This window comes from Sphaerodactylus townsendi, linkage group LG03, assembly GCF_021028975.2.
Source record: "Sphaerodactylus townsendi isolate TG3544 linkage group LG03, MPM_Stown_v2.3, whole genome shotgun sequence".
Lineage (NCBI taxonomy): Eukaryota > Metazoa > Chordata > Lepidosauria > Squamata > Sphaerodactylidae > Sphaerodactylus > Sphaerodactylus townsendi.
In genome coordinates, this window is record NC_059427.1 from 101,959,859 (window position 1) to 101,985,360 (window position 25,502).

Consider the following 25,502-nt stretch of genomic DNA (forward strand, 5'->3'; position numbering starts at 1 on the left):
ATGTTCGGTAAAATTATTCCAAGTAATGATTTTGCAAAGCAGCATATAGAATGTTTTATCCTCCCCCCCCCCCCCCCCCGAGGGTGTGGAACTTGTTAACGTTCCAGTGAATACAATGTACTAAATAGTTTTGTATGCTGAACCAAACTGTAAGCCTGAGATTTTGTTTTTTTTCTTTACAGGGGCCAGACACTTGAATGGTACAACAGGAATTTTGGTCACATTTGTTCTGCAGAACTAACGAGGATTAAAGAGTCCTTTAAAACATCACAGTGACTTTCTGGCTTTGGAAGAGAAGGCAATGAATGCCACCCAAAACCATTTTTACCCTCCAGAATCTGAGTTAGTTGAATACCTTGTATTTTGACCAGTTAAGAGTTCTACATATAACTTGAACGTTACTAGCATTTTTTCTTCCCTTGAAGCATGCTCTTAAACTGGTGAACACTATGCACCATTTTTAGATAGTTTTATATAAAAGTTTTATATGATGAACAGATTACCTATCAAAGTTAAATTATTTTAAAAACATCTTAATGTATTCTAAATATATTTTAATTTGTAAAATGTGGGACGTATTTTTCAGATGTTACAATAAGTCGCTAAAGCTAGCTAGAAGCAATCCAGCTGTTCAGCTGGTTTTATGATTTTAGCATTATCTGTTTGCAATTAATGACACTCGGACAGGCAGCCCTGCTGCACCAGTATAAAGGTGAACGAAGAGTGGCTTTTACTGTCAAAAAGCTGTACACAAAAACTTAAAACTGTATGTAGGAATGTTTGATCTATTTTGTAAGCACAATCCTGCCTCAAACTAATGGCAAAATGGGCACTTTAGTTCTTAAAGGTGAATATGATTTTCCTTTGCTGGCTTGGTAGTTCTTAGTAGTGCTTAAAATCATAAGAGAACTGAGTGGTACAGTGGTGGTAGCTGCCATACTACCTGAAGGCAACACTGTGTTGATATACCATTTGATTGTCAATTAGATTGCTTTAGTTTCTTAATCAGTGTAGTACAATAATGGCAGCTTGTTCTATTTGGTTTTAATAATTTGTAATGTTAGGTAAAATACTAAAATGTTACGCATCACTACAGCACTAAGCCTCTGTCTGCTAAACCAAACTCTGCTCTCTGCAGATGTACCCACAAAAAATGAAGATTTCTGTAAGTTTTCATTGACTTCAATATGACATAGTTGCTGGGTATTCTTTGGGGAAGGAACTAATTTAGGTAGTTTCTCTGCACACGGCCTCAGAGCATTCTGGTTACCAGAAGATAGAGGTTAAAAACCCAGCATGGGGGGTCTTTATATAGTGAGAGTTAAGCATGTGAATAAACATTTTGTTGAGCAAACTCAGGTAGCACGCACACCATTCATACAGGGCAAATCAACAGTGGCTGCTAAGCATGTAACTGATTTAATGCCAAAGTTGCAGTTGTTATACCTGCCCAATCATTAATTTCAATATTGTTTGAACAGCATGCTGAATTCCGTCTTGAACTTTTTGTATGTGTGCTACAGTTGCTTTGCAAACAAAAAGGGAAATCAAAAATTAAATGACAAATGTCACTTCACTTGAAGTTTTAGAAAGGGAAGTTTAAATATTACAAATCAAAGCTCTGTATGGGAAAAAGACCACCACCACATCAATATGAACCAGTGGCTCTCCCATTTTAAACATTGTTTTGTTCTTAAACGTGTTTTGTTCTTAAAATCTGTACCATCCACTTGTATTTGCAAAAACTTATCTTCTGGTCATGTAAATAAAAATGAGCTCAGACAAAACACCTAATAAAGGTGATGCATTCAAGTGACTGTTTTATATTTAGTTGCATAGGGATATTACTTTTTCCACTCGTTCTGCAAAATTTAGTTTAGTGCTCTTGTGAAAACAGAGTATGTAGCCAGAAGGAGAGAGGATCTTCCCAAGAGGACAGTCTTCCTATTCTTCTGTTGAGATACATCTACGTTTAATGCCCCAGAGCTGCATACCCCGCATACCAATTCCATTTGGTTGGAGCATTTTATCATTTTTTCTAAATGATCCCAGAGCAACTGACAGACAGAGAAATTAATAGAATTGGCATTTGTTTTTATTTTTCCAATACTGAATCATGACAGTTACAACAACTGATGTAGGTAAATTTGTAAAAAAAAATCCCCAACACTATTTTAAAAGGGCAGGGCAGTTACATCTTCTGGACGGGCTTGATCCCCAAGATGTCGAAACATTTGGCCATAACTGCAGCTGTGGCCTCACACAAGAGCATTCGCCACATGTTTACAGTCACTATTTTACCTATGAGAGTGAGACAACAAAGTGGCATATGATTAAGTTCAAGTCATCAATTCAGCAAGAATGCATATCCATAAATCTGAAGTGAAATTGGTCCTGCTATAACGCTGACTTCACCCATGGGCCTAGCACTAGCAACAACATACTCTATCTTGGAGAAGCAATCACCCCCTAAAGAGAGAGAGAGTGTGTGTTTTCCTTTGGTAAGTGCAGCTGAATTCTACCCATCACTCCCTCCGACATAACATTCTGAGCATTCTGCAATCTTTCACAAGTTTGCAGACTACAAAAAGTGCTAGTATACAAAAGTGCTAGTATACAAAAGTGCTAGTATACAAAAAAAGTGCTAGCATGTAAACCCAAACGGTATTCTATTTCTAGTGAATCTTACTGCCTCTACCCATATCTCATCTCATGCCTTTCTACCAACAGCAACTTACCAGTTTGTCTGTCCTTTTCCACACAATAGCAATTGTCATAGAATTCAGTAAAAGTCGTGGCTAGCTCATACAGGTAATCACAGAGGGTGTGCAGTAAGAGGTCATCCAGGATTTTTTGCAGAATCTCAGGGAACCTCAAAATGCATTTGCCTAGCTTCCACTCTTTCTCATGGTCTAGTATTATTTGTGTTGTTCTAGCTGACTTTTGCAGTGTGCCTTCATCAATACTGGCGAGCCGTGCTATAGATCTGCCAAAGAAACAAGCCTAGAGTTGCATATCATACAGGTATCCAAAGTTTTGTTCCCAATGTTTCACACATTTTATATACAGCAAGGAGGTCTTAGCAATGTGTATTTCTTAGCAATGTGTATTTTCTTTTTGTAGCCATGTCACAGCTGATTTATGGTGACCCCATGGGGTTTTCAAGGCAAGTGACATTCAGGAGTAGTTTGCCAATGACTGCTTCTATGTGGGCTGAAAGAGTTCTGAGAGGACTCAAATGTGGTATACCCCATATAGTATATAATGCCTGAAAAAGCCTTTAAATTAGAAAAATATTCTTTTAATGGCACAAATGTAACCAGACATAAGCTTGTATCTTTAATAATGCCACTTGTGAAAAGAAAAAGCTGAATTTCAGCACCACCCCTACCTAATTCGAGTGAAGGCATAAAGCAAATAAGCAGCTGTATTTCCCCGATCATCCAGCATCTTATCAAAAGAGAAGATATAATCGTTGATCCTATTATGGGAGAGATCAGCATACTTAATACAGCCAAAGGCAACGGACGTCTGAGCTGCCTTCAGTTCCTCTGGGCTGAGAACCTTCAAGACAGAAGAATGCACATTATATTGCAACAATGCTACAGAAAAAAAGCACAAGTATCTGAAAAACTTTTATGAAAAACAAGGTTTTGGACCATTTTAAGGACTGAGTTGTTGAGGCATACACTTTTTGTTGGGTAAAGATCATTTCATCAAACGGCTACCATGTGTCTGCATGCCTACAGAAAATAACTAAAAATCATCTGTGACATTTTGGAGTACCATCTACAGACAAGAGAAGAGGTGCAGTATTCATAGCAGCAGTAAGAAAGGGAAACAACTTCTTAGACATACCAAGCAAACAGTGAGAGAAGATTGCTCATCTCGTACAAAATTGTCAGACTGTACCTTTTGTCTTTTATTGCCTTTTTAAAACACTGCTTACATTTATTTCTGTTAAGCCAATGTATTTATGATATGGAAACTGGGGATTTACTTCATGTAGACTTGCAAAAGCTTATGCCAGTGTGGTGTAGTGGTTAAGAGCAGCAGACTCTAATCTGGAGAACTGGGTTTGATTCCCCACTCCTTCACATGAGCAGTAGAGTCTTTAAGGTTGCCAACCATGTGTAGAAACATTTTCTGGATCTTTAATAAAGGCTTAATGGGACTGTTGATGCCTTTTGTGGTATGGAGGGAAATAGTACCAGATAACATCCCTCTGTTAAAGGGTAGGACATTTTCTGCCAGCCAGTTTGCAACCCTATTCATAACGTGAAGGCAACATTAAACTTGCTTAATAAGATAGGAAAAACCTGTATTTTGTACAGCTGGATCTGGCCTTCTTAATTTTGGGGCTCGATTCTAGATCCAAAGAAATCTGTCAAGGCCTGTCATAACTGATAAGGAACACAGCAATTGCTGTGAAAACAATCCCGGGAGAACACCGAACTTGTTCCAAGACATTTGAAGAGTTTCTTGCTGTACCTCATCTATCTTGATGGATAAATTATCACTCCAACCACAAACATCCCCGGTGTCACTATAAAATGTTCATTATAAGTGAATTATACAGTATAATTTACTATATAATTATACCTTTAGTATACCACTCACTGGAACCTTAACATGACCACAAGGCACTATGCACTATGTTTTACATTCTGTCTCTACCATTAGGTTGATTCCCATGTTCCTCCTACCAATATAATTATCCTGTACTCCATGTCACAAGAACAGATGTAAATTCTGGAACCCACAAAACAAGTACTCCTCTGAACTGAAGGAATATATGTTTCTACAATAGCATGAAACTAACATGAATACAATGCCAACTTTGCTAACTTACAGTAAAGTATAAAGAAGCCTTCAGGGAATTCCCAAACAAATGAATTAAGTGGACAGCCAACCAATTTTCAAAGAGTGAAAGAAACACACATTCTTCTGTATTCTACTGCCATCTACTGGAATGATAATAAAACTACATCACTGGATTGGTTTGGTTTGCAAGTCGAAACAGCAGAGCTTTCATGCCTCACCTGATTTTTAGAACAGGTGTTGAGGGGGGTGTTATTTTGACTTTGCACTTGAGGCACAAGAAATCTAAGACACTCTTCAGCTTGCTTCCCAGAGAGACAAATACTGTGGCTTAATTAAATTATGATTAGTGCAATTGGCTGGTATTCAAGACAATCCACTCTATGGTTAGTTAGGCTTATGATGCAGAAATGCAGATATCCTGGCAAATTTTGATAATCTGGATTTGGGCAATTGTAAAGCTAATGTTGGCCTGACAAACTAGCCATAATTCAGCCATGATTTTTACATGATGCCTGGACTGAACCATTGTTCACCTAATCCTGTAAACTGACATTGATGTCTATCAGGTGCTCTAAAGAACTTCTCAGAAAGGCCCAATTAAGCTAGTCACACTGTTTTTGCATACCTGAGAACTGCCTGTGCCTGGGGTGGCCCAGGCTAGCCCAGTCTCTTAAGATCATGGAAGCTAAGTAGGATCAACCCTGGTTAGTATTTGAATGGGAGACTGTCAAGGAAGTCTCGAGTCACGACGAACAGGCAGGCAATGGCCGACCACCCCTGAACTTAACTTGTCTTGAAAATCCTATGGGGTTGCCATATGTCGGCTATGATTTGATGGCACTTTGCACCACCAGCTGAAATCTAGAACAGGCTGCCTCCGCAAAAACAGATTTGTACAGACATTACTGAAATTTGCTACTTTTAAATGTTTACAACAAAGAAATACAAAACTGGCCCCTCTTCTTTACAGAATGAGAAGAAAAACCAAAACTGTTCTACGAGAACAAGCCTGCTGATATAAACAGATTAAGTCTTTTCTTACTGTCTTCTGAAGTAACAAATATTGTTTCACTCCTGGCTAAACAGATCCTTGTGAAAACGAAACTTACACACATGGAACCTAGTTTCCTTGGCAAGCTGCTTTTTCCATTTCTTGCCTTTTCACCAATTATCTTGTAAACATGATCTATACACACATGTACATATATTAAAAAACCATACTGCAGAAACACAGTATTGTCTGTAGTAGATATGTCCAAAAATACAATTTTCTGCCTGCTTCTTCGAAGTTGGGAAAAAAACCCCAGCTACCAAGATGCAAGACTGGATTCTAGATATGATTTTCCTATTCCTGCCCAGGTATGGCTGTGGGAGGCAAAAATATCATGCTCTGCATGTGGAACTACTTGCATCTGCAGCAACACTGGTTTGAATCCAGCTCACGTTATTTTTCCAAGGTATGAAATACAGAAAAATGAACAAAGAATCTGCCTCGCTTGGTTTCTACATAAACTGCAGGCATTGGTCTGCTAAGGGGAGGCAGGCCTCCCAAAGGAGAAGCAAGGCACTGGCTGAGAGAGTAGCCCCAATGTATTCCTGAGTCATTCTTCCATCAGGTCACTCAGTCTTTGTGGGTGTGTAGAGGGAGATGGATGATTGAGGCTGAATGGACTTTGGGTGCTTCTCCACTACATGAAGTACTAAATGACCTGCTGGGACTCAAAGGGGCCAAGCTAACTCTCCTTCCAGGTGTACTTCACCTGGGACCAAAAAGGTACACTAGATCGGTTTCCTTTTTGTCTCCTTAGCCCCCTAACAGTTCCGCAAAATGTGCTTTGCATTCAACTCAAACCATCCAAGTACAAACTAAGAGTGCCCCCTTTAAATACAAAGGCCAAATGGATATCAAATGCAAAGTGTGACTTCTTATAATAAAAAGCCCACACTTTTACCTTTCATACTTGCTGGGCTGTGCAAGTATTCAGTTCTCTGATATATCAGCCCGAGTACAAAATACAGCACATGAAGCTGTACTCAGCCTAGGAATAAGGGTGAGCTTCACCCCAGATGCTTCAAGGACTAACTGTGAAACAGAAAATTGCTCACCACTATATAAATGCCAAATGCCAAGACCTAATTGCTCTTGCATACTCCCTTTATATTTATGTATTGTTTCTGTCAAGTCACAGTTTACATGGAAACCAGATAGGGTTTTCAAGGAAAGAGACATTCAGAGGTAGTTTGCCATCACCTGTCTCCACATCATGAATCTGGCGTTCCTCGGAGGTCTCCCATCCAAACACTTGTTGGGGTGGAAGCTGAGCGCATGTGACTGGTTCAAGGTTACTCAGCAAGTTGTCACAGAAGAATGGCAATGCAAACCTGGGTTCCCAGATCCTAGTCCAACATTAGCCACCAAACTACACTGGCTCTAAATGCACGCTCCCTCAGAAGCACCAAACAGGTGCAGGAACAAAAATCTTAGCATCAGAAAAAAGGGAAATTTGTTACCACCTTGTCTCTTTCCTTTTCCTTCAGTTTGTCCATTGACCGCTTCAATCCCTCTTCAAGAAGTTCTATCAGCCGCACTGTATCCCCAGAACGAGTTTTAAACTTTTTCCTGGTAGCAGGAGGTGAAATGGTGATTTTCTAAGGCTTCATTTTGAAATACAAAACTATCAATGTATCATTGGTCTACTTCCACCATAAATCTCCACAGAGATCGTTGCACACATCTTACTTGAAATAAAACTACTGGCAAGATAAGCAAAAGCTGAGTCTTAAGAACAACAGAAGCAATTCTATTTCAGGGCAGACTTTCAGCTTTTGAACTGGTATAATTCCAAATGAGTTTGCACTGACTTGTATAATATACTTTCACAGAAATATTATCTCATTAACTTAAAGATTCCAAGCAATCAGAGGACAGAAGAGAAAGACAGGAAATATCACCACAGCAACAATGACAGAGTATGGGAAGTCAACAGGAAACAGGTATGGAAGAGCCAGAAAATCATCCCAGATCAAAACTGATACTGATCAAAACTGGCGCTGACTAAACCTACAACTTCTAGTATAGGCACTGATTCTTGCATCTTGAAAAGTTGAGTGGATAGGATTCATGATTTCCCCATTCAACTGCAGATCCCAGTTCTACACAGGGTTTTCCTCTCCCTGCACACTTAAAGATCTTTTTTTCAGGAGAGAGTAAACCCCATGGCTGCAGCAAAACTCTGCTTGCAGCGAAAGCACAATACCAGCGTTTCAGCACATTTGACAAAGAAGTACCAACTGTGTTAAAAGACTCCAGTGTGGGCAAGAGGAAGGGAAGCAACAAAAAGACACTGTAAAATGAAGTTCACAATGGCATTGTGGTGGCTTGCTCGTAATTGTTTGGTCACATCCCAATGGATTACTTTGGATTTTGGAAATTTATCTGCTTCAGCAGAGATTCTGTTATCTATCTACAAGTGGGTGCAAACTAGGAATAAAAGAATTACACAATGCCAATCTAAACACTGAAAACCCTTTGGAATAGACTTATATAATAAGAAACTGCAGTTGAAAAGGGAAATCTGAAGATGTGTGATACACCTTCACATACTTTAATTTTTCAGTTATTGTATATTCGGATCTCAAGCTGACCCATGCATAAGTGGTACTAGCTGATCCCTTAACAACAGGATAAGGTATTTTGCTTTTGAAGGTAATCAGCCACAAGAATTCAGCTTACTGAATGCTAAACAGTTATCTGCAAGCTTACTTGTCTTCTCCCAGCACCACACCAAAGGCAGCATGAACTACTCTGGTCACCTTAGGATCATACCAGCCAATCATCTGGGATGCTGCAAATATTGTCTGTAAGTGCACAGCCTGCAAGGCAAAGTTACATTAATATTACTGATAAATTACGGCTCTCAAATATGCTCCTAATAAAGCAGTAGCACTAGTAAGAAAAACAATGCTTTCTTTTGTAGTATAACATTTTGTTTACTTGCATTGCTGTCTTATTAAATGGTTTCTTAAATGGGATGGCCCCTCTAATATGGGACACCTTGGCTGCGTCTACTGTAAGATGAAAAACGTGACAATCTACAGGAGCTTTAAGATGTGGGGAAGATTTTTTAAACTGCTTCCAGCTTTAGGACATAAGGTTAAACTAGCAGTACAGGAAGAAGACACTGTGTGGGATTTTAAACTGAATTCATGCCCTAAAAATCAATTTTTGAAAATTGAAAACACATAGAAATATAAAATAATGACAGAAAACTCACCTGCCCACTGTCTACCACATAAATAATTATATCAGCTTTTTCTTCAAACAACCTCTGCTTCAAAGCTGCTAGATCTGAGGTGTCATATGTAAAACCCCCATCAGATTTCACAACAGTCAAAGGGATAGAACACCCAGGGACAAACACAATCTTTCGGCCGTCATCAACTTGTACAAACCCTAAGCACAGAAAGTGACATTGGTACAAACTAGAAATGCATAAATGAGATCAAGAGGTATAAAGTGCTGAAAAGAAAAGCACATCTGCAAACTCATCAATGTTATCTGACCACATCCCAAAATTAATTAATTAATTAATCAATCAATCAATCAATCAATCAATTCGATTTGATAGACTGCTCTACCCGCAAAGGGTACAGGCCAGACAAAAAACAATATATTACAAATACAAGGAAGTAACAAATCGAATAGCCCCATTAAAATCAATAGCAACAATATGACCCATCCATAATTTAGTGGATGGCGTTCAGTCCTAACTCCTGGAGGGGACCAGCAGATTGTAAAAAATAAAAACAGATGGTGCATAGGGCATCAAGGAGGGGCAGTAACTCAGCGGCCAGCCTGACCAAAAGCCCAGTGGAACAGCTCGGTTTTGTAGGCCCTGTAGAACTCATCAAGGTCCCGCACGACCCTAACAGCTGGAGAAAGAGTGTTCCACCAGGCAGGAGCCAGAGCTGTAAAGGCCCTGGCCCAGGTGGAGGCCAACTGCAAGAAAATACCACAAGAACAGTTACAATGGGTAGACCTTACATTCTCACTCTGTTTGGTCTCTTTACATTGTTTTGCTTGTGAAACCAGCTCAAAGAAGGTTAATTAAATTCTGGTCTGACTTAACAAATGCTGGTATCTTCACCTTTACCCTGGTTAGGCATCATTACACCCAGGGAGTGTATGAGGGTGGTACCAGGTGATCTGCATTTTTTCGTAATGTAAACTTATAGTTAAAACATAGGAGTTGATAAAATAAACTTCAAACCAGATCCTGGTTTGTGAAACCCCATTTAACCATGGTTAATAGAATGGTTCACATCTAGATGACCATATTAATCAAGGCTTCATGTGATGTCTGAACCAAGTCAGTATCTCAGAAATTTAAATTCCCAGTGACACTTCTGCTATGTAAGGCAAATAATGAAAGAAAAAGTTGCATTTGTAGGCAAAAATTACAGAATCCCCTATGTGCAGAAAGATCTGAATTGATTGTGCACCTGTTTCTGGGAACTATTAAAATGCTGGTTCTACTTTCCATACTGTCTATTCTGCAAGTTAAGAAGAAGAGTTTGGATTTATACCCCACTCCTTTCCCTTCCTCTCCCCAAAACAGACACCTTGTGAAGTAGATGGGGTTGAAGAGAATTCTGAACGAACTGTGACTAGCCCAAGGTCATCCAGCAGGAATGTAGGAGTGGGTAATCAAACCCAGTTCTCCAGATTAGAGTCCACTTGTTGTTACTCACTACACCATGCTGACTTAAGAACCTTGTCCCCAACACCTGAACTGAGACGCGAGCTCTAGAGGTGAGGAGTGGCAACTAGACAGGAAGGGGTTTTTCAGCAGGGGGACCTTTTGGGCATTTTCTCTGCACTGATACTTGCCGGGCACTCGTCTTTCACCTCTTACTGGAATCAGACCAAAAACTTCTTTTTACAAACTTAGGAATCTTATCCTTTTATTAAACCAAAAAGCAGGAGAAGAATGGAGAAAAACTGATAAATATTTATGTATTAAGACAGGTTCAGAAGATTTTATAAATACTTCATATAGATTCTGGTGCGAGACATGCACACCTCAGCAAAAGATTGCTAACAGGTACATTACCTTGTTCCTCAAATTCTTTTACAATATCAGCCATCATATCTTGGTAATAAGATTCACCTCTCTCTATTAATGTAATGTCTAAGCAGTCATAGATTTTTTGAAACTCTGTTAGAAAGAGTAAAAAACACACACACAAGTGAAATCACAGGGTTTGGGATGCTTGCATTTGCTTTACAAATGGACCAATAAGCATACAACTAGAAAAATAATCCTATAAATACCAGAATTGTTGACAATTAAAGACAATTAAAGTTGTAAAGTTGGATGTATTTCTGAGGTGATATTTCACACCCAAAATGTAATACCGGCACATTTTTAATGGTTTTTTTTTCCCAAAGGGAGAAAGACAGAATGAATTCCAAAGTCACCTTTCCGAGACACATCACAGATCAGTTTCCAAGCTTTAAGGAAGTCTGGATTTTTACTCTGTAATAAGACCACACACTGGTATGCACGCTTCTTAAACTCCTCCTCTGTGTCAAATCTCCTTTTGGACTCCTAGTTCAAAAACAATGCAGAGAGGCTATAAAACATTATGCTCCATGGTATACTGAAAGAAACCCAAGAGCATCAATGATCAGAGCAAAGGGCACTCCTGAGGTCTCACGTCCCTGCATTATAATTCGCAAACAGCAAAAGCTTGAACTTGCATTTTATCTGGAAAAAACTGTCTAAATTCCTGATAAAATCCTATGTGGAAAATGATCAGAACATCATTACTGAATAGCAAGGGTGTTTTATTGGGGGGGGGGGGGGGGGGCAGGGGAGAGATCTTTACTGAAGATCCAGCAGGGAAACAGGGCTAGTTAGGACTGAATGGTACTATGAGAACATTACTGCAGTTTTAGGGGTGAGCACCATTTTGTTCTAATAGTTTTCTGGTTCAGGTTTAAAAGACCTGAAAAAAAATCAGAGAAGCAAAGCTGAATGTTGGGCTGAATTCAGTTCTCCTCCTTTCCCCTCGCCACTGAAGTCCAAGTGCACATCAGAGGATGGCAGGGAGAACAGAATTCTGGGTTTGACTCAGCTGATCCCAGGATTTAGCTCTATGCCTTCTAGTCCATGTGGTCTTTGCATTCCCAAGCTGAATGCTAGGCCTGGCTAGGCTGAGCCCAGCATGGACTTCACAGACAGTTAGAAGGTAAGTGTTCCCCCACTCCCCCCTCCCATTTTTTTTTCAAATTAGTTTTTGGGTGACTGTATCCATATGAACAGCCCTACTGTAGATTACACAACCTGGTTCATGAGCTGAAGCTGTGGGCCTGCAGCCTCAGTCACATATTGCCAATTATCTGTTGAGGGGAAGAACTGAATCCTGCCCTCCAATTTCTCCAAAGAGATCAATGGTACACAAAAGACTGGGGTTGTGTTTGCAGCCGTGCATGCAGCTCAGATTTCTGGACTGGCCCTGAAGACACATACCCGCAGCATCCACTTATATTTCAAGGACAGTGATCATGCCTATCCTTAAAGGAAAGGTATTTAGCTCACTTCATTTATGAAATTTCTACACAAGAAGTACTTTCAAATAGAAATGTGTAGGAAATCTAAGTGTACAGTGAAACATACTACAATCTAAGCGTACAGTGAAACACACACTACCATCACATGTGTGGCCTTCTTGCACATTTCTATAAAGATTTGTAACACACCCTACATCTTGAACAATCATGCCTTTCTTTCCACTGGAAGACCTACTCCTCTCCTCACCATAACTCTATTCTACAAATGGCAAACCCTTAAAGCAGAATTAAAGTAGTTTTAGTTTTCTATGCTGTTAACATCCTCTAGCAAATAGGAGGAGCAGTGGCAGAAGCAGCAATGTATTTAAACCCAGAAATACCTTATAAAAAGCTTGGAGGTCTCCAATGGGAGGAGAGACAATCAGATAATCTGGGAATTTATCTTGCAAGTGAGCAATTAGCATTCCAAATTGGGTGCCCCAATCTCCTAAATGGTTTAATCTGGACAGTAAAGAGCACAAAATAAGTGAGAACTGCAACAAAACTGAACCAAGAAACAATACCTTGTGAACAGAGGTGGGGAAGTTCCATGCCTTATTGCTATGGTGATTGATTTAGGGCTCTTCAAACAGACTACCACAAAAGGTTGCATGCAAAGATGTGATGCAAAGTGGTGACAGTAATGAAGATTCATGTTGCCTAAGACTATTTGAGTGGTTTATTGTGAACTGGGTAGTTTTTGCAGACTTAACTGCAGTTAAAGCAGAACTAGTATGGGTAAAAGCAAGTGTATAAGATGGGATATAAGAGAGACTGCAGAATATGTGGAAAATCACTTCTGTTACACCTAATTGTGATGTAATGTTTGGGTGCTGGACTGAAGCTGACCGAGTACAAAGATTATAGCATCTGACTTAAGACTTGGGAGATCCATATTCAGAAATCCTTGCTCAATCATGACACTCATCTGGAGACCAGTGTAATCTACCTCACAGATTTTTTGCAAAGACAAAAAGCGAGACAGGAGAACTACGTGCACCGCCTTGAGTTCTTTGGAAGAAGGGCCAAAAAAAAGAAGGGGGAAACCATTAAATACTGCAGTGTATGTTTTTATGGAGGAAACTACACCACACAAAATCAAGGTTTCTGTCCAGATAGCATTTTAGGAATTAGAACAATTCTACGTGATTGCACTTACCTTAGAACATCATACCCCACAAACTCAAAGAGGCGGCACATGCTTTCACCAATTATAGTCGATCGTAGATGACCAACGTGCATCTCTTTTGCAATGTTAGGGGAGGAGAAGTCAATCACAACCTTCACACAGAACAAGACATTAAAATGCATTCATTCTAACCACATTTTTCACTGGAAAATGTGCACAACCACTAGCTGTAATGCACGTTCATCAGACATTGTAGAGAATGTGCATGTGCTATCACTATAAACAAGTGACTGGGCACACAGTCCACACATCATACACAGCCCTTCATCTGATGCTGGAGGATGTGAAGATTTCACACACTGATTGCTGAAAGTGCACAATGCCCAGGTGACTAGGTAATATTAAATACTTTGTGTTGTCAAGTTGAGCACATTCCTCACATTTGTTTGACTATCATGCACAATTAACAGCAAGTGATCAGCATTTCTGAACATTAGCTATGCAACTATCAGCTGAAATATACAAGGTATTTGGGCCTAATGACTCCCTCAAAAGGATTATCACATGTATCAGACTGCTTCCCCTAAGCATACTGAAATGTGACATACACAGTCAAGTACCCTGAACTTGGGGTGTGTGGGAGGTGAGACAATGTGAAATATCCCTTTTTACATCTAAAAGCTGAAATTCCAGAAATGTTCACCATTTACAAAAAAGACTGGATAGTAACAAAAAAAAGACAACTATGCATTTTTTCACTTATGACTCTTTTTAAGTAATTCCAAGTAGATTCTTCTTAAGCAACACCTTGAAGTGGCCAGGGAGTAGTGAAAATACTGGAGTGGTGGTTAAAAGAGGTGGACTGTAATCTGGAGAACCAAGTTTGTTTCCTACACATAAAGTCTGCTGGATGACCTAGGGCTAGTCACAGTTCTGTCAGAACTCTCTCTCTCGCTATGCAACTATCAGCTGAAATATACAAGGTATTTGGGCCTGGGGAGAGGAGGGGAAGGAGTTTGTAAGTCACTTTGAGACTCGTACTTAGAATATAAAACCTATTTTTTTAAATAAAAGCAAAATAATTTCAAGTAACCAGCCCACTGACTAATTTCAGAAGAATGATTAAACTCGATCAAGATAATTATCATACCTTCTTCCTTTCCCCAATAGCAGGGGGCTGAACTCCATTGATCAGCATATTGCTCAATTGTCTGGAAACAAAATTCTTTTTCAGATGTACATTGATGAAACCTTCACAGGGAGAAGGAAAAAGTTAGAATGGTTGCTGGGACTTAAACCTATATAACATTTACCTATTGAGGTTTCTATTTTCTTTGATGTAGAGCAGCTTTGCTCTAAAACAAAATATTGCACAACTACCTGCAACAACTTGCATAACACCTGCAATAATAACGGGAAGTCTATAAATTAAGCACATAAATAATAAATCATTAATGCTAAGAAAATACCAGACAAATAAAAATGTTACAATCAACAGCCTTGGTCAACGACTAGTTTTCTTGGACCATTTGACCATTTGAGAATGTTACAATCATTTGACCATTTGAGAATGTTACAATCAACAGCCCTGGCAGCAAGTTCTGCTGCCACTGAGGCTACTGCTGCCGTATGTTTTGTATCCAGTGTGTGGTTCAGAGGGACAAGATGGGGGTCTCAGTGGTGGCATTTGGTTAACCTCAGCGGTTGGGAAAAAAACAAATACCAAATACTGCAATTATCCAAGTTGAACATATAACTAGGAGAAAATTATCCCTCCACATGGATATTTGTAAACCAGAAACATTTAGATGATAAATCAATCTAACTTATTAAATTCATTTTAAGTGATGAAAAAGAGAGCACAATTAATCAGTCAGCAGATTTTAAAATGTTTTAATACAAGTTCCCAGGGGTGTTGTGTGAGTGAGCAAAAGAATAGGGATCACCTCTTAAAACATTTCATCTCAAATTCTAATTCCCAATAGTCTACTGAGTCCTGTCATATCATATAATACTCTTATCAGATTTAGATGACTCGGAAAAGCAACTACAGAATAATTACCAGGACCGGCGATTTCAACCTTCTCAATGCATTCATTGTCAGGAATGTTTCTGGCAATCTTATCTGCAATGTCTCTTGGGCTTACTTTTTGCTCCTTGGTCTTGAGCAGTATCTGAAAAGCATCATGAAAGGGCTCAATTCAGTTGCTCACTGAAGAGAAAGAAAATACATTTGGCAAATACTCTACAGACTCATTGTCCAGGTGAGGAATAGTACATTTCCATTCCACAGGAATCCTTTACTTCTTTTTAAAATAAAAATTTGGCAGAAGCGCTCATTAACTGAAGAAAATCCCGACTGCTCATATAGTAATGAAGCACATTTGACATTATTTATTCCTGCTTCCAAGAACCGGAAGTTAATACAGTGATGAGCAACAAATTCCACTTCTCACACACTAATGCCACAGAATCCAGATGTTTCCTTTAAGTATGTGTTGAAAGAGGTTTTCAATTTATCACAGAAAAATCTGTGTTGATAGGGGAGGGGGGGCATTCTATATCACCAGTCTGTTCCGTAGGCAGGCAACAGTCAGAGAGTCTCCTGCCATGGCCATCAAATAAATCTACTCTTCCCATTGTGTGTTAAGCTTCTTTTTAAACCGGTAACCTTTCCATACCAAAACTGCCTCTTTACTGTAGCTTGAAAACATAATCTCTGAAATACGACTGGAGTGTATGCGCCCGACAATGTAGAAAGAGCCATCACAAGTGTGATTTGTCTTTTTATTTGCTCATTAGCATATAGAAACTGACCTTTCCCAGCTGGAGGAACTGGAAGGTTTCCTTGTTCATGGCCTCAGCTCTCTTTGGTTCCCTCTGTTGCTGCTGTCACCACTACACATTCAGACATATATCTAGATGCTCTTTAGCTTGCTTTAATAACCAGAGCCTCTTTTTGGAGAAGCTACTGTAAATTATAGAACCATGGAGTTGGAAGAGACCACCAGGGCCAACAAGTTCAACCCCCTGCCATAAAGGAATAGACAATCAAAGCACCCCTGACAGATGGCCTCTTTTTTGAAGATGGGAATAACATCAGCCCTCCTGCAGTCCACTGGGATGTCTTCTGTTCTCCAGGAGTTCTCAAAGATTATAGCAAGTGGTTCTGAGATTACTTATGCCAGTTCTTTTAATACCCTGGGATGTAACTCACCAGGGCCTGGAGATTTGAATTAATTTAAGGTAGCCAGATATTCCTGTATCAACTCTTTATTTATTCTGTGCTGAATTTCCCCTACTATATATCTTTGGTTCCATTTTCCCCTGGATGAGCACTGCTTTCTCTTTGAGAAAAGACTGAGGCAAAAAGGTGTTAAGTAGTTCTGCCTTTTCTCCATCCCATTAGCATTTTGCCATCTTCTCTGTTCAGTGACTCTACCATATATATTTTCTTCCTTTTTCTACGGACATACCCCCAAAAGCCTTTTTTGTTGTTTTTAACCTCTGGCAAGCCTGAGCTCATTGTGAGCGTTAGCTTTTCTGACTTTCTCCCTACACGTACTTGCTATTTATTTGAATTCCTCTTTGGTGATTTCCCCCCTTTTCCATTTCTTGTTCATGTCCTTTTTAGCTGGCCAGAAGAGTGAAAAAAAGCTGAATTATTAACTTAAAAATGTAAGTTTCTTATTGTAAACAGACATGGTAAAATCCAGAATGGCTATAGAAGAGATAAAACATTTCCTTGTTATTACTCACTGATGTGAAAAATGCTTGCTTGTTTTGTTGTGCTCACAGCATGGAAAAGAGTCACAGTAACATTACTGGAGGATAAATTTGAGAGCTATTTCTTTTCACAGAAATAGATATTACTTAACATAAATTACAGAATGTTTCAGAATGCAAGGAGTGTGTGTGTGCAGGGATAACTCTTTATACTAAGATTCATTACAATGAAAGCAATTATCAGCCAAACACACACTGCACAAACTAACAGAGACACTAATGTATTTTGGGACACCACCCTTGGCAAGGAGAGCACAAAGAGCATCAGGAGGTGGAAAAGGGGACACAAGCCAGCTTATGTGCTAAACCAGGAGGGAGAGCCCTATGATACCAAGCTACACAAACAATATGGACATTGAGAAACTTGTCACAGGACAAGACTCATAACAGCAACTTAATTGGGGTAAAGTGGCGGTCAAAATATATTTTAGAAAACAGCTAGCTTGTGTTGGGCTGGCTGCCACCCAACCACATATGCTAATGAGCTCCATGAGGAAGAGGACGCGCCTTTGTGGGGCAGTTTCTGTAAGAGAGGTTCACAGAGAGAGATGCCGGCCAGCACGTATCAAACATTGTTTAAACCTCTGCCAGGCCAATTTCTCTAACAAGTCTATAGTCTTCCCAAGAGACGGGAAAAAGTCTACTTTACACAGGGAATATCCACAGGCCTTAAACCACTAGTGGGAAACTATATACAGTGGGAAATTATATATTCCAATGTATGGTAGACATATATATGTATGTACACACACACACACTTTCTGTTGTTGATAATTCATCTTTGTAGCAATCTTGAAACATTCTATTTTTGTTCATTCTACTTCTAAAAGTGGATAGAAAGCATGATTGTATTACACTGCATAATTCCACCTATATGAAGATATCTGCTTAACTCCACAATTTAGTAGCAACTTCTAAAATTCCACACCAGACAGTCTACCATTTTTTTATCCCACCCCCTCTCTGAAGGCTTCAGGATTGCATAATTGATACTTCCTCTCCTTATTTTTGCTTCACAGCAGCCTCTGTGATGGGGCAGGCCAGATCCTTGTCTAATTCAAGGTCACCCAGTGAAGAAGAAAAGTATGGATTTATATCCCCTCCTTTCTCTCTTGTGAGGAGACTCAAAGGGGCTTACAAGCTCTGTTCCCTTCCTCTCGCCACAATAGACCCCTTGTGAGATAGGTAGGGCTGAGAGAGTTCTGAAGAACTGTGACTTGGCCAAAGTTACCCAGCAGGAATGTAGGAGTGGGAAACACATCTGGTTCACCAGATAAGAGTCTGCCACTCATTTGGAAGAACAGGGAAACAAACCTGCTCCTAACCACTACACGTTGGCTCCCATTAGTTTCATGACGGTTTGAGGATTTGAACATTACTCGCCCAGCAGCTACTATTGGCTTTCTGGTAGACATTACTGCCTACTCTCTCCCAGCTCAAACTGTTTTGGTTTTCCACCATTAAGTGGGTCAACGTGATTGTGACATTGTAGGATACACATAAGCATAAGTGAAAGGCTCCTTACCATGAAGTAGGGAGAAAAACTACTGAGTACAGGATGGACAGTTTCCCCACTTAGACCTACGTGTTATATATGCATGACTAGAAATGAGCTGCACATGTTCTCACCTGAGTACCTATGTGCTATCTGACACAGAACATTAGAGTGGCATGCAGATTCTCATTCAGTTAATTACCTGCGTTATACTCATAGCACTATTACACTGGTAGTCACCAAACTTGGGTTGCTGACTTGGGGTTACCAACAGTGGTGGGTTTTCCAGCTCTGGATATGCAGTTTTAATAGCCATTCCAAAGATGTCTTGAAGGTGGCTGTTGATATTAATCATGCCTTTTGAGGGCTTTCCTTTATTCCTTTCCTCTTGCAGGCTCTAAAATGAAACACAAAATACAATTACCAGGAAAGCTGTCTGGAACAGATACCATCAACCTAAATCCCACAATAACAACCTTAGTATTCATTATAATGATCTTGTATTTTATGAATATTTTTTAGCTTTAAAAAAGTCTCCATATATGTTATTTTCTGAAACTTATGAGGGTCAAATCTACCAGTGCAAGTGTTGTGTAGTCGCACCAGATTTGTTTTCCCCAGAGTACTTGCACCAGCATAGAGGTGAATCCACTGGTGTGGAGCCACCACTATCTTCTTTGACAGTGGGACATGATGGTGGAACCCTGTACCAGCAGCAGGGACAGTTCAAGGGCATGGGTTATAGCCGTGGTGGCGAACCTTTGGCACTCCAGATATTATGGACTACAATTCCCATCAGCCCCTGCCAGCATGGCCAATTGGTTGTGCTGGCAAGGGCTGATGGGAATTGTAGTCCATAGCATCTGGAGTGCCAAAGGTTCGCCACCACTGGGTTATAGGATACATACAAGGACAAGTGAAAGGCTCCTTCTCAGTCAACTTTAGTTGGCTCCCAGCTGTTCGCTCCCAGCTGTTCGCTCCATTGTGCCGGCGACAAGACAAGTCTATTCATCCCAATAGGGGCTTCCTGGCGGCTGGGAGCCTTTTCAGTATTTTAAGTCTCCCCATGCTGCTGGGAAGCCTCTTTGGGGGTGGCAGCCCAGGGCAACCATGGCACCACAGTTGGGCACTCAGCCCATTGGATGGAGCTGCCCATTTGATTTATCATGGGGAGAGAGTACACCTCACTAAAAGGTTATTCAAAACAAGGGCATTTTGAGTGTTATAGTGCCTTACGTACATGCTAGTTTGGGAGATTGCAACATAGAGGATTTCTGAACTCTTTGAATTCAGCAACCTAAAACATCATGAAAATAGCACAATTAAATATTCTTGTTAAATCTATCTGGTATGTGAATCAATATCACCAAAGCCAAATCAATTTTGGCATACACTAATCTAAATTTTAAAAGTGATCCTGTGTTTTAAAATGAGCTCTGGAGGATTTCTGTAAGTAGAGTACAACTAATTCTATTGCATGTAGAAAAGGAACACTTTATATGGAAAATGGGACCTTGAACAATTTTTCAGAGGTGATAGCCCTGTCATCAGCAACAGATTTTTAAGAAGACATAGTGTGGATATGTATAATGACTGCCAAATTTTAACAAAATAAATGATGTTGCTGGAACCATCCTCTGCCAAATTGTGTTCCTTTGACATGAAATGACACATATTGTAAGCTATCAGTCGAAATTTAATTTGTTGCAGGCATCTGGATGAAATGTTTCAGGCAAATTGTAGACAGGGCTGGCAATAGCCTGAAGACAAAGCCCCGCCCTTGAACAGAGACTTTACATGTGGAAATGGTCCACCAATGCTTTCGGACTGCAAGCTCTCTGGTGATAAGGGATCTGTAGATATCTGCCACTTAAATATGCCAAGGAGATTGCGTTCAAGTGGGCAAGCATAAAGGTTTGCCTAAGGTTGGGTGAAGATAAATTTGTAATGTCAACAATAATATCAACAAATCATTAAGAAGATTCTATTAAAAGAGCAGGATTTCTCCCCCCAAAGCTTTTGGAAATCCTATTTGCAGTAAGAAACAAACTCCAATTTGCTCACGCATCATCAGTTAGATGTCAAAACAGGCTGGAGGTTCAGTGAAAGCTTTCAAAACCAGCAAGTCTTCAATGGTGCTCCTTGTGTGGGTGGGTGGAGAGGAGCGAACAAGCAAAAAGAAGGCGGGTTCACGCCTGTCTCTGCTTAGGACTTTGGAAAGTCAATTAGTCCTATTTTCATGTTCAACAAATATTTCAACAAGGAAGCTTACCTTTTGTAAAATGTTCAAACGATACTTAAGTTTTGCATTCTCTTCCCGCAGTCCCTCCAAGATTGGAGAAACTCCCAAACCCTCAGTATTTTTCAAATGATCAATTTCTGCAGTTAGAAATTTTATTTCCTTTTCCTAGAAAGGCAAATGATATTATTAGTGTATGTCTTTGCTACTGATGAAGATTACATCAGAAGTTTTATCTTTAGCCCAGTTCTAGTATTTATTACCCATAATTAAATACATGGTAATATTGTTAAAGCCAGAAAACCTAGCAACCAATTTTTTTTTACAAAATCATCTAATTTGCTGAGAAGTTTAATTACAGCATTCTGCTATAAGGGAAAGGGCTGAAGACAAAATAGCCTGTGTATATTATTGATTGTGTGTGCCTTTTCTTCAGATCCAGTCTTTATATAAACTAAATGCAGCATCATAAACATTTTAGAACTTGTTCCTAGAAAAAAATATTACCAAGTTATTTGAAAGATCTTTAAAGTAAACTAAGCTGTGGAGACGATGAAGCTATTCTTTTCTCTTCCTCAATTAACTTCCTGCACTTCTTTTAAAACTTTCTGTTTCTGGTACCTGCCAGTCTCCCTCATAATAGTTCATACTGGTTGAAAAGGTTCAGTTCAGTACATTTATTGACATAAACCATTGAAAAGTGAAAGAGGGATGCATATTTCTTTGAAGTCAACATTTTGGATGGTGTCCACCAAACTATGGATAGAACTCACATAATGCCTTGTGGAATATATCTTTCCAATATCCTACTTCACCTACTATACCTCCAACCCACAAGAAGTTGTAGCTACAGGAGGAAATCTGTGGAAATTGTGGACACCCCACCGCTAAAAGCATAGACTTTCATAGAATAGAATCATGGAGTTGGAAGAGACTAGTTGAACAAATCAGAATGAATTAACCTGCCTTGATCTCAACACTGATCAAGCGTATCACTGGGGTTTTGTGAAGAATAATCTGGTATTAAACATTAAACCACACAAGCAACCCTCAAGAATAAAACACACACAAAACCATACCTCCAATCAATCATATCGAACACATATTTAAATAGCCTCTTATCTGAATGGGTCATTTTGGCTGCTTCAACCACTTAGATTATATGTTAGTGTAAAGTATTTCATTGTTTGACCTGTTTGGTTAGCTTTTTAGCTTTGTATTAACTGTAAAACCTCCAAGAAAATTCCAAGGAAACTGCTCCAACAAATGGAATGGAAAAGCCTTGAAAACACTGTCTCAAAATGCAATATTTAACAAATTGTGCATCATACCAATAAAGCAGGATAACAGCATCAAGAAGAAAAGGACTAAAGAAAAAGACACAAACTCTTATTAGCAGCAAAAAAACATGCCTTAGTGATCTGAAGCTGACCTTTACACAGGCATAAATATAATCGCTAAAATGTACCCATACATTATCCTGTATTAAAAAAAATAAAATAAAATGCATTTCTTAATATGCTAGAAACCAGAACGGTATAGAATAGACTGCAAATACATTTGGAGAATTCTGTAATAAATTATCCTAACATGGTTTGAAATATATTGTAAATGTCTGATTTTAATTTGAAGCCAGAAATACTGGCAATTTCCACACAGCCCCAATATAACGGGCCGAAGAAGCGATTTATCCCATTTTGGGGAAGAACTTTGCAGAGGGCTCTTCCCCAAAACAGGTTCAGCCCATTATATTTTCCTCAATCAGGGTTTTACGAACATTGGTGGTTTCCACATGGTTCAAACATAATAAGAAGCTATGAATGAAAAAGCAATGGACCCCATTTTGGGGAAGAACTTCACATAGGCCCCTTCCACACAAGCAGAATAATGCACATTCAGTCCACTTTCACAACAGTTTGAAAATGGATTTTGCAATTCCGCACGGTAAAATCCAGCTTCAAAGTGCGCTGAAAGTGTATTATTCTGTATGTGCTGAAGGGGCCACAGGGGGCTTTCCCAAAACAGCAGCCCATTATACTGCCCTCATTCGGGTTTTACAACATCATTAAAACAAGCGATTTTTTTTGGGGGGGGGAGAATCTGGCTAGCAGCTGTCCTGAGCAAACAGCATGGAAGTGGTTTCTGCTTTACTTTTCCTGCCCACCATCTGCTTTTTGCACCGCCTTGCAACGATCCACACATTTACTTTCGTTCTCGTGCAACAGACCAACAGCAACCCGGACTGTTCGCAATTACTTCCTGGAGGGGTGAACTCTCCAGTGCGAAAGCAAACAGGGCAAAACTAATGTGTTACACACGTTATTAGTGCACTGTGCAGAAACCACCATTGCATATTAAATCCGAGGAGATATAATTGCAGCGGATAAAGAATGAAAATAGCAGAATAGTTCAGAACAAAGTAGGCTAACGTTTTCTGCAAGAAAAACGCAATGGAGTCACAGCATTTACTAAATGATGAGGGGGAGGTGGGTTGAGATGTTCCCAGTTGCAGGAGTACACAGATGAGAGGAAGGGAGGGGGGTTGTTGGGGCTGTGCAGGGCAACTCCTGTTCAAGTTGCGCGACACTCGAACCTCTCCCTCGTTACACACAAGTTACCCCGAGTCTCACAGGCAGACTGAGCCACCCCCATCTCTGACCTGCCGGCGGAGCCGCTCCGTGCACTGAGCCACTTTCACCTCCATTCTCATGAAAAGGCGGAAGCGGAAGTCTATCTGGAAGGAACGCCAACAATCGCCGGTGGAGGGGAGAGTGGAGAAAATCTCTATTGCAGATAGCCGCGAAAGAGCGGCTCCCGACGGAGACCCTCCTGCTCCCCCTGCTGGCTAGCGCTCGTACTGCCTCCTCTTCTAGCCAAGTCCAGGGGCTGTTCTAGGCTACGAATTAAATTGTCCTCTGGAACGGCGTGTTTTGTGCGGGAACGTTTGCGCAGGCAAAAATCCGGTTTTCTTTCAGTTATTTTATTCACGGGGCAAAAGAAACGTGGTCCATTCGTCTAGACTTCCTTCGGCACAACCCTCCTCACCCCCGACCCCCGCAAAAACAAACCAAACCAAACACAAGTGATTCTCCAGTAGTGCACCTCCCCACAGTGGCACACACACACACTTCTGCAGAAATCCCGAAGGAAAACATATTTTAAAAGAAAGTATCTACCTGATGGAAGGCAGAGAGACATGCAGCAAGAGCGAAAGCAGCCCGCATTTTACAACCAAACAGTTATGGGCAGAGGACGTGAACAAAGTAACCCAAATAAGAATCCCCCGACCCCGTCAAGCTGCATTCACATGAACGGGATCTATGAAAAAGCTCCAAAAGAGGCCGAACAAACCATTACATTCCAACCCCTTGCCGGGGAAGAGCTTTTAATCCTTCCTTTCTTTCAAAGCTCTTGGACCTCTTAATGCACCCCACTAACACTCCTGTTCCCCAACTTCCTTTTGAAATCGTAGGAGATACCACAGTTGGAATCAATGAACACAGCAGAACAATATGAATTGTTATGCCGTAGATAGATCAATCTTAGCCAGCCCAGCTTGCTCTGCTAACAAGTGCGGCAGTTCGGCCTCTTAAAAGTACTTACTCAAACAATCCCTAGTTTAATTTTTAAAAAAGGGACCATGCCGGAACCCCATATTTAGTTAACAACTCAAGCAGTAAGGATGGGTTTTACTTGTTTGAGATTTCATGCTATGTCATCAGCAATGAAAACTGGTTGTTTTCTACATATCTCTGCCCCTCAACACCTTTGTATTTGCAGAGCTGTCATGGTTGAAGATTTATTGCACTAGTACTTGTTTGTCCCCTTTACAGTGATTCAAGGAGTAAATAAATCAATAGGTTGTTGCCCAATAGGCCAGATTTGTCTAATCATGAAAAATGGATTTTTTGGTTGTTGTCTGATACTGATCATCGTGTTTCTGAAAAAGTAGTCCTATTTGCACTGGCAGCTAGAAAGATCAGAGTTTAAACAACAGTTTTCATTTTAAGGGTTTCATTTTATCTTATCCTCCTTGAGTTACAGTTTTAATGTGATGTGCAATGATTGTGAAGACCAAAGGTCAATACAATAAACCTGATCTTATCACCTGCACTTTTAATGGGAAAACGGAACTGGAGAGGTCACTTCCACATTGTCAGTTCTCAGGAGTTCTTAATTTGAACTTAACTTCCACCTTGATTTCCAGCATGGTTCAGAGGGGTTGACTGTTGTAGATTTTGCTTTGTTAGTGTCTGCTTGCTTTATGGGGCATGAGTAAGTTGTTTTTATGTGCTTGCTTTTCCAAAGAAGGTCTGTTGACTCCCTCCTAGTTCTAATCATATTTTGTTGTTATCCTGCCTATTCCTTATGAAGCACAATGGCATTCATATTTATTCGTCCTACATTTTATCCT

General features: G+C 40.0%; 2 protein-coding genes across 4 annotated transcripts in view; one reads left to right on the forward strand and one right to left on the reverse strand.

Moving 5' to 3' along the window:
* Positions 1-4,179, forward strand: part of LOC125428235 (rho GTPase-activating protein 7-like) — a 109,929-nt gene extending 105,750 nt beyond the window's left edge. For all 3 annotated transcript variants that reach the window (XM_048487998.1, XM_048488001.1, XM_048488000.1), the window contains one exon: positions 183-4,179. In XM_048487998.1, coding sequence (XP_048343955.1) covers positions 183-276 — 94 coding nt within the window. In that variant the 3' untranslated portion in view covers positions 277-4,179. The remainder of the gene's footprint in view (positions 1-182) is intronic.
* Positions 2,078-23,837, reverse strand: RARS1 (arginyl-tRNA synthetase 1). The gene is made up of 15 exons (XM_048488002.1): positions 23,748-23,837; positions 21,122-21,256; positions 19,052-19,246; positions 15,631-15,742; positions 14,719-14,819; positions 13,599-13,720; positions 12,781-12,901; positions 11,306-11,435; positions 10,938-11,042; positions 9,099-9,277; positions 8,588-8,697; positions 7,339-7,444; positions 3,392-3,564; positions 2,739-2,986; positions 2,078-2,301 (listed from the first exon to the last, which is right to left on the reverse strand). The coding sequence occupies exons 1-15, from the start codon at positions 23,796-23,798 to the stop codon at positions 2,192-2,194; spliced, it is 1,998 nt and encodes a 665-aa protein (XP_048343959.1). The 5' UTR covers positions 23,799-23,837; the 3' UTR covers positions 2,078-2,191.
* Positions 23,838-25,502: the final 1,665 nt, after the last annotated feature.

Coding starts and splice junctions, on each gene's coding strand:
- RARS1 (XM_048488002.1), bottom strand. CDS start 23,798: ATGAGAATGGAGGTGAAAGTGGCTCAGTGCACGGAGCGGCTCCGCCGG. Junction 15,743..19,051: donor GTGCTATGAGTATAACGCAG/GTAATTAACTGA, acceptor GATGCTTTTCAG/ATACTGCTCAAGACCAAGGA. Junction 9,278..10,937: donor AAAAGAATTTGAGGAACAAG/GTAATGTACCTG, acceptor TTCTGTGCTTAG/GGTTTGTACAAGTTGATGAC.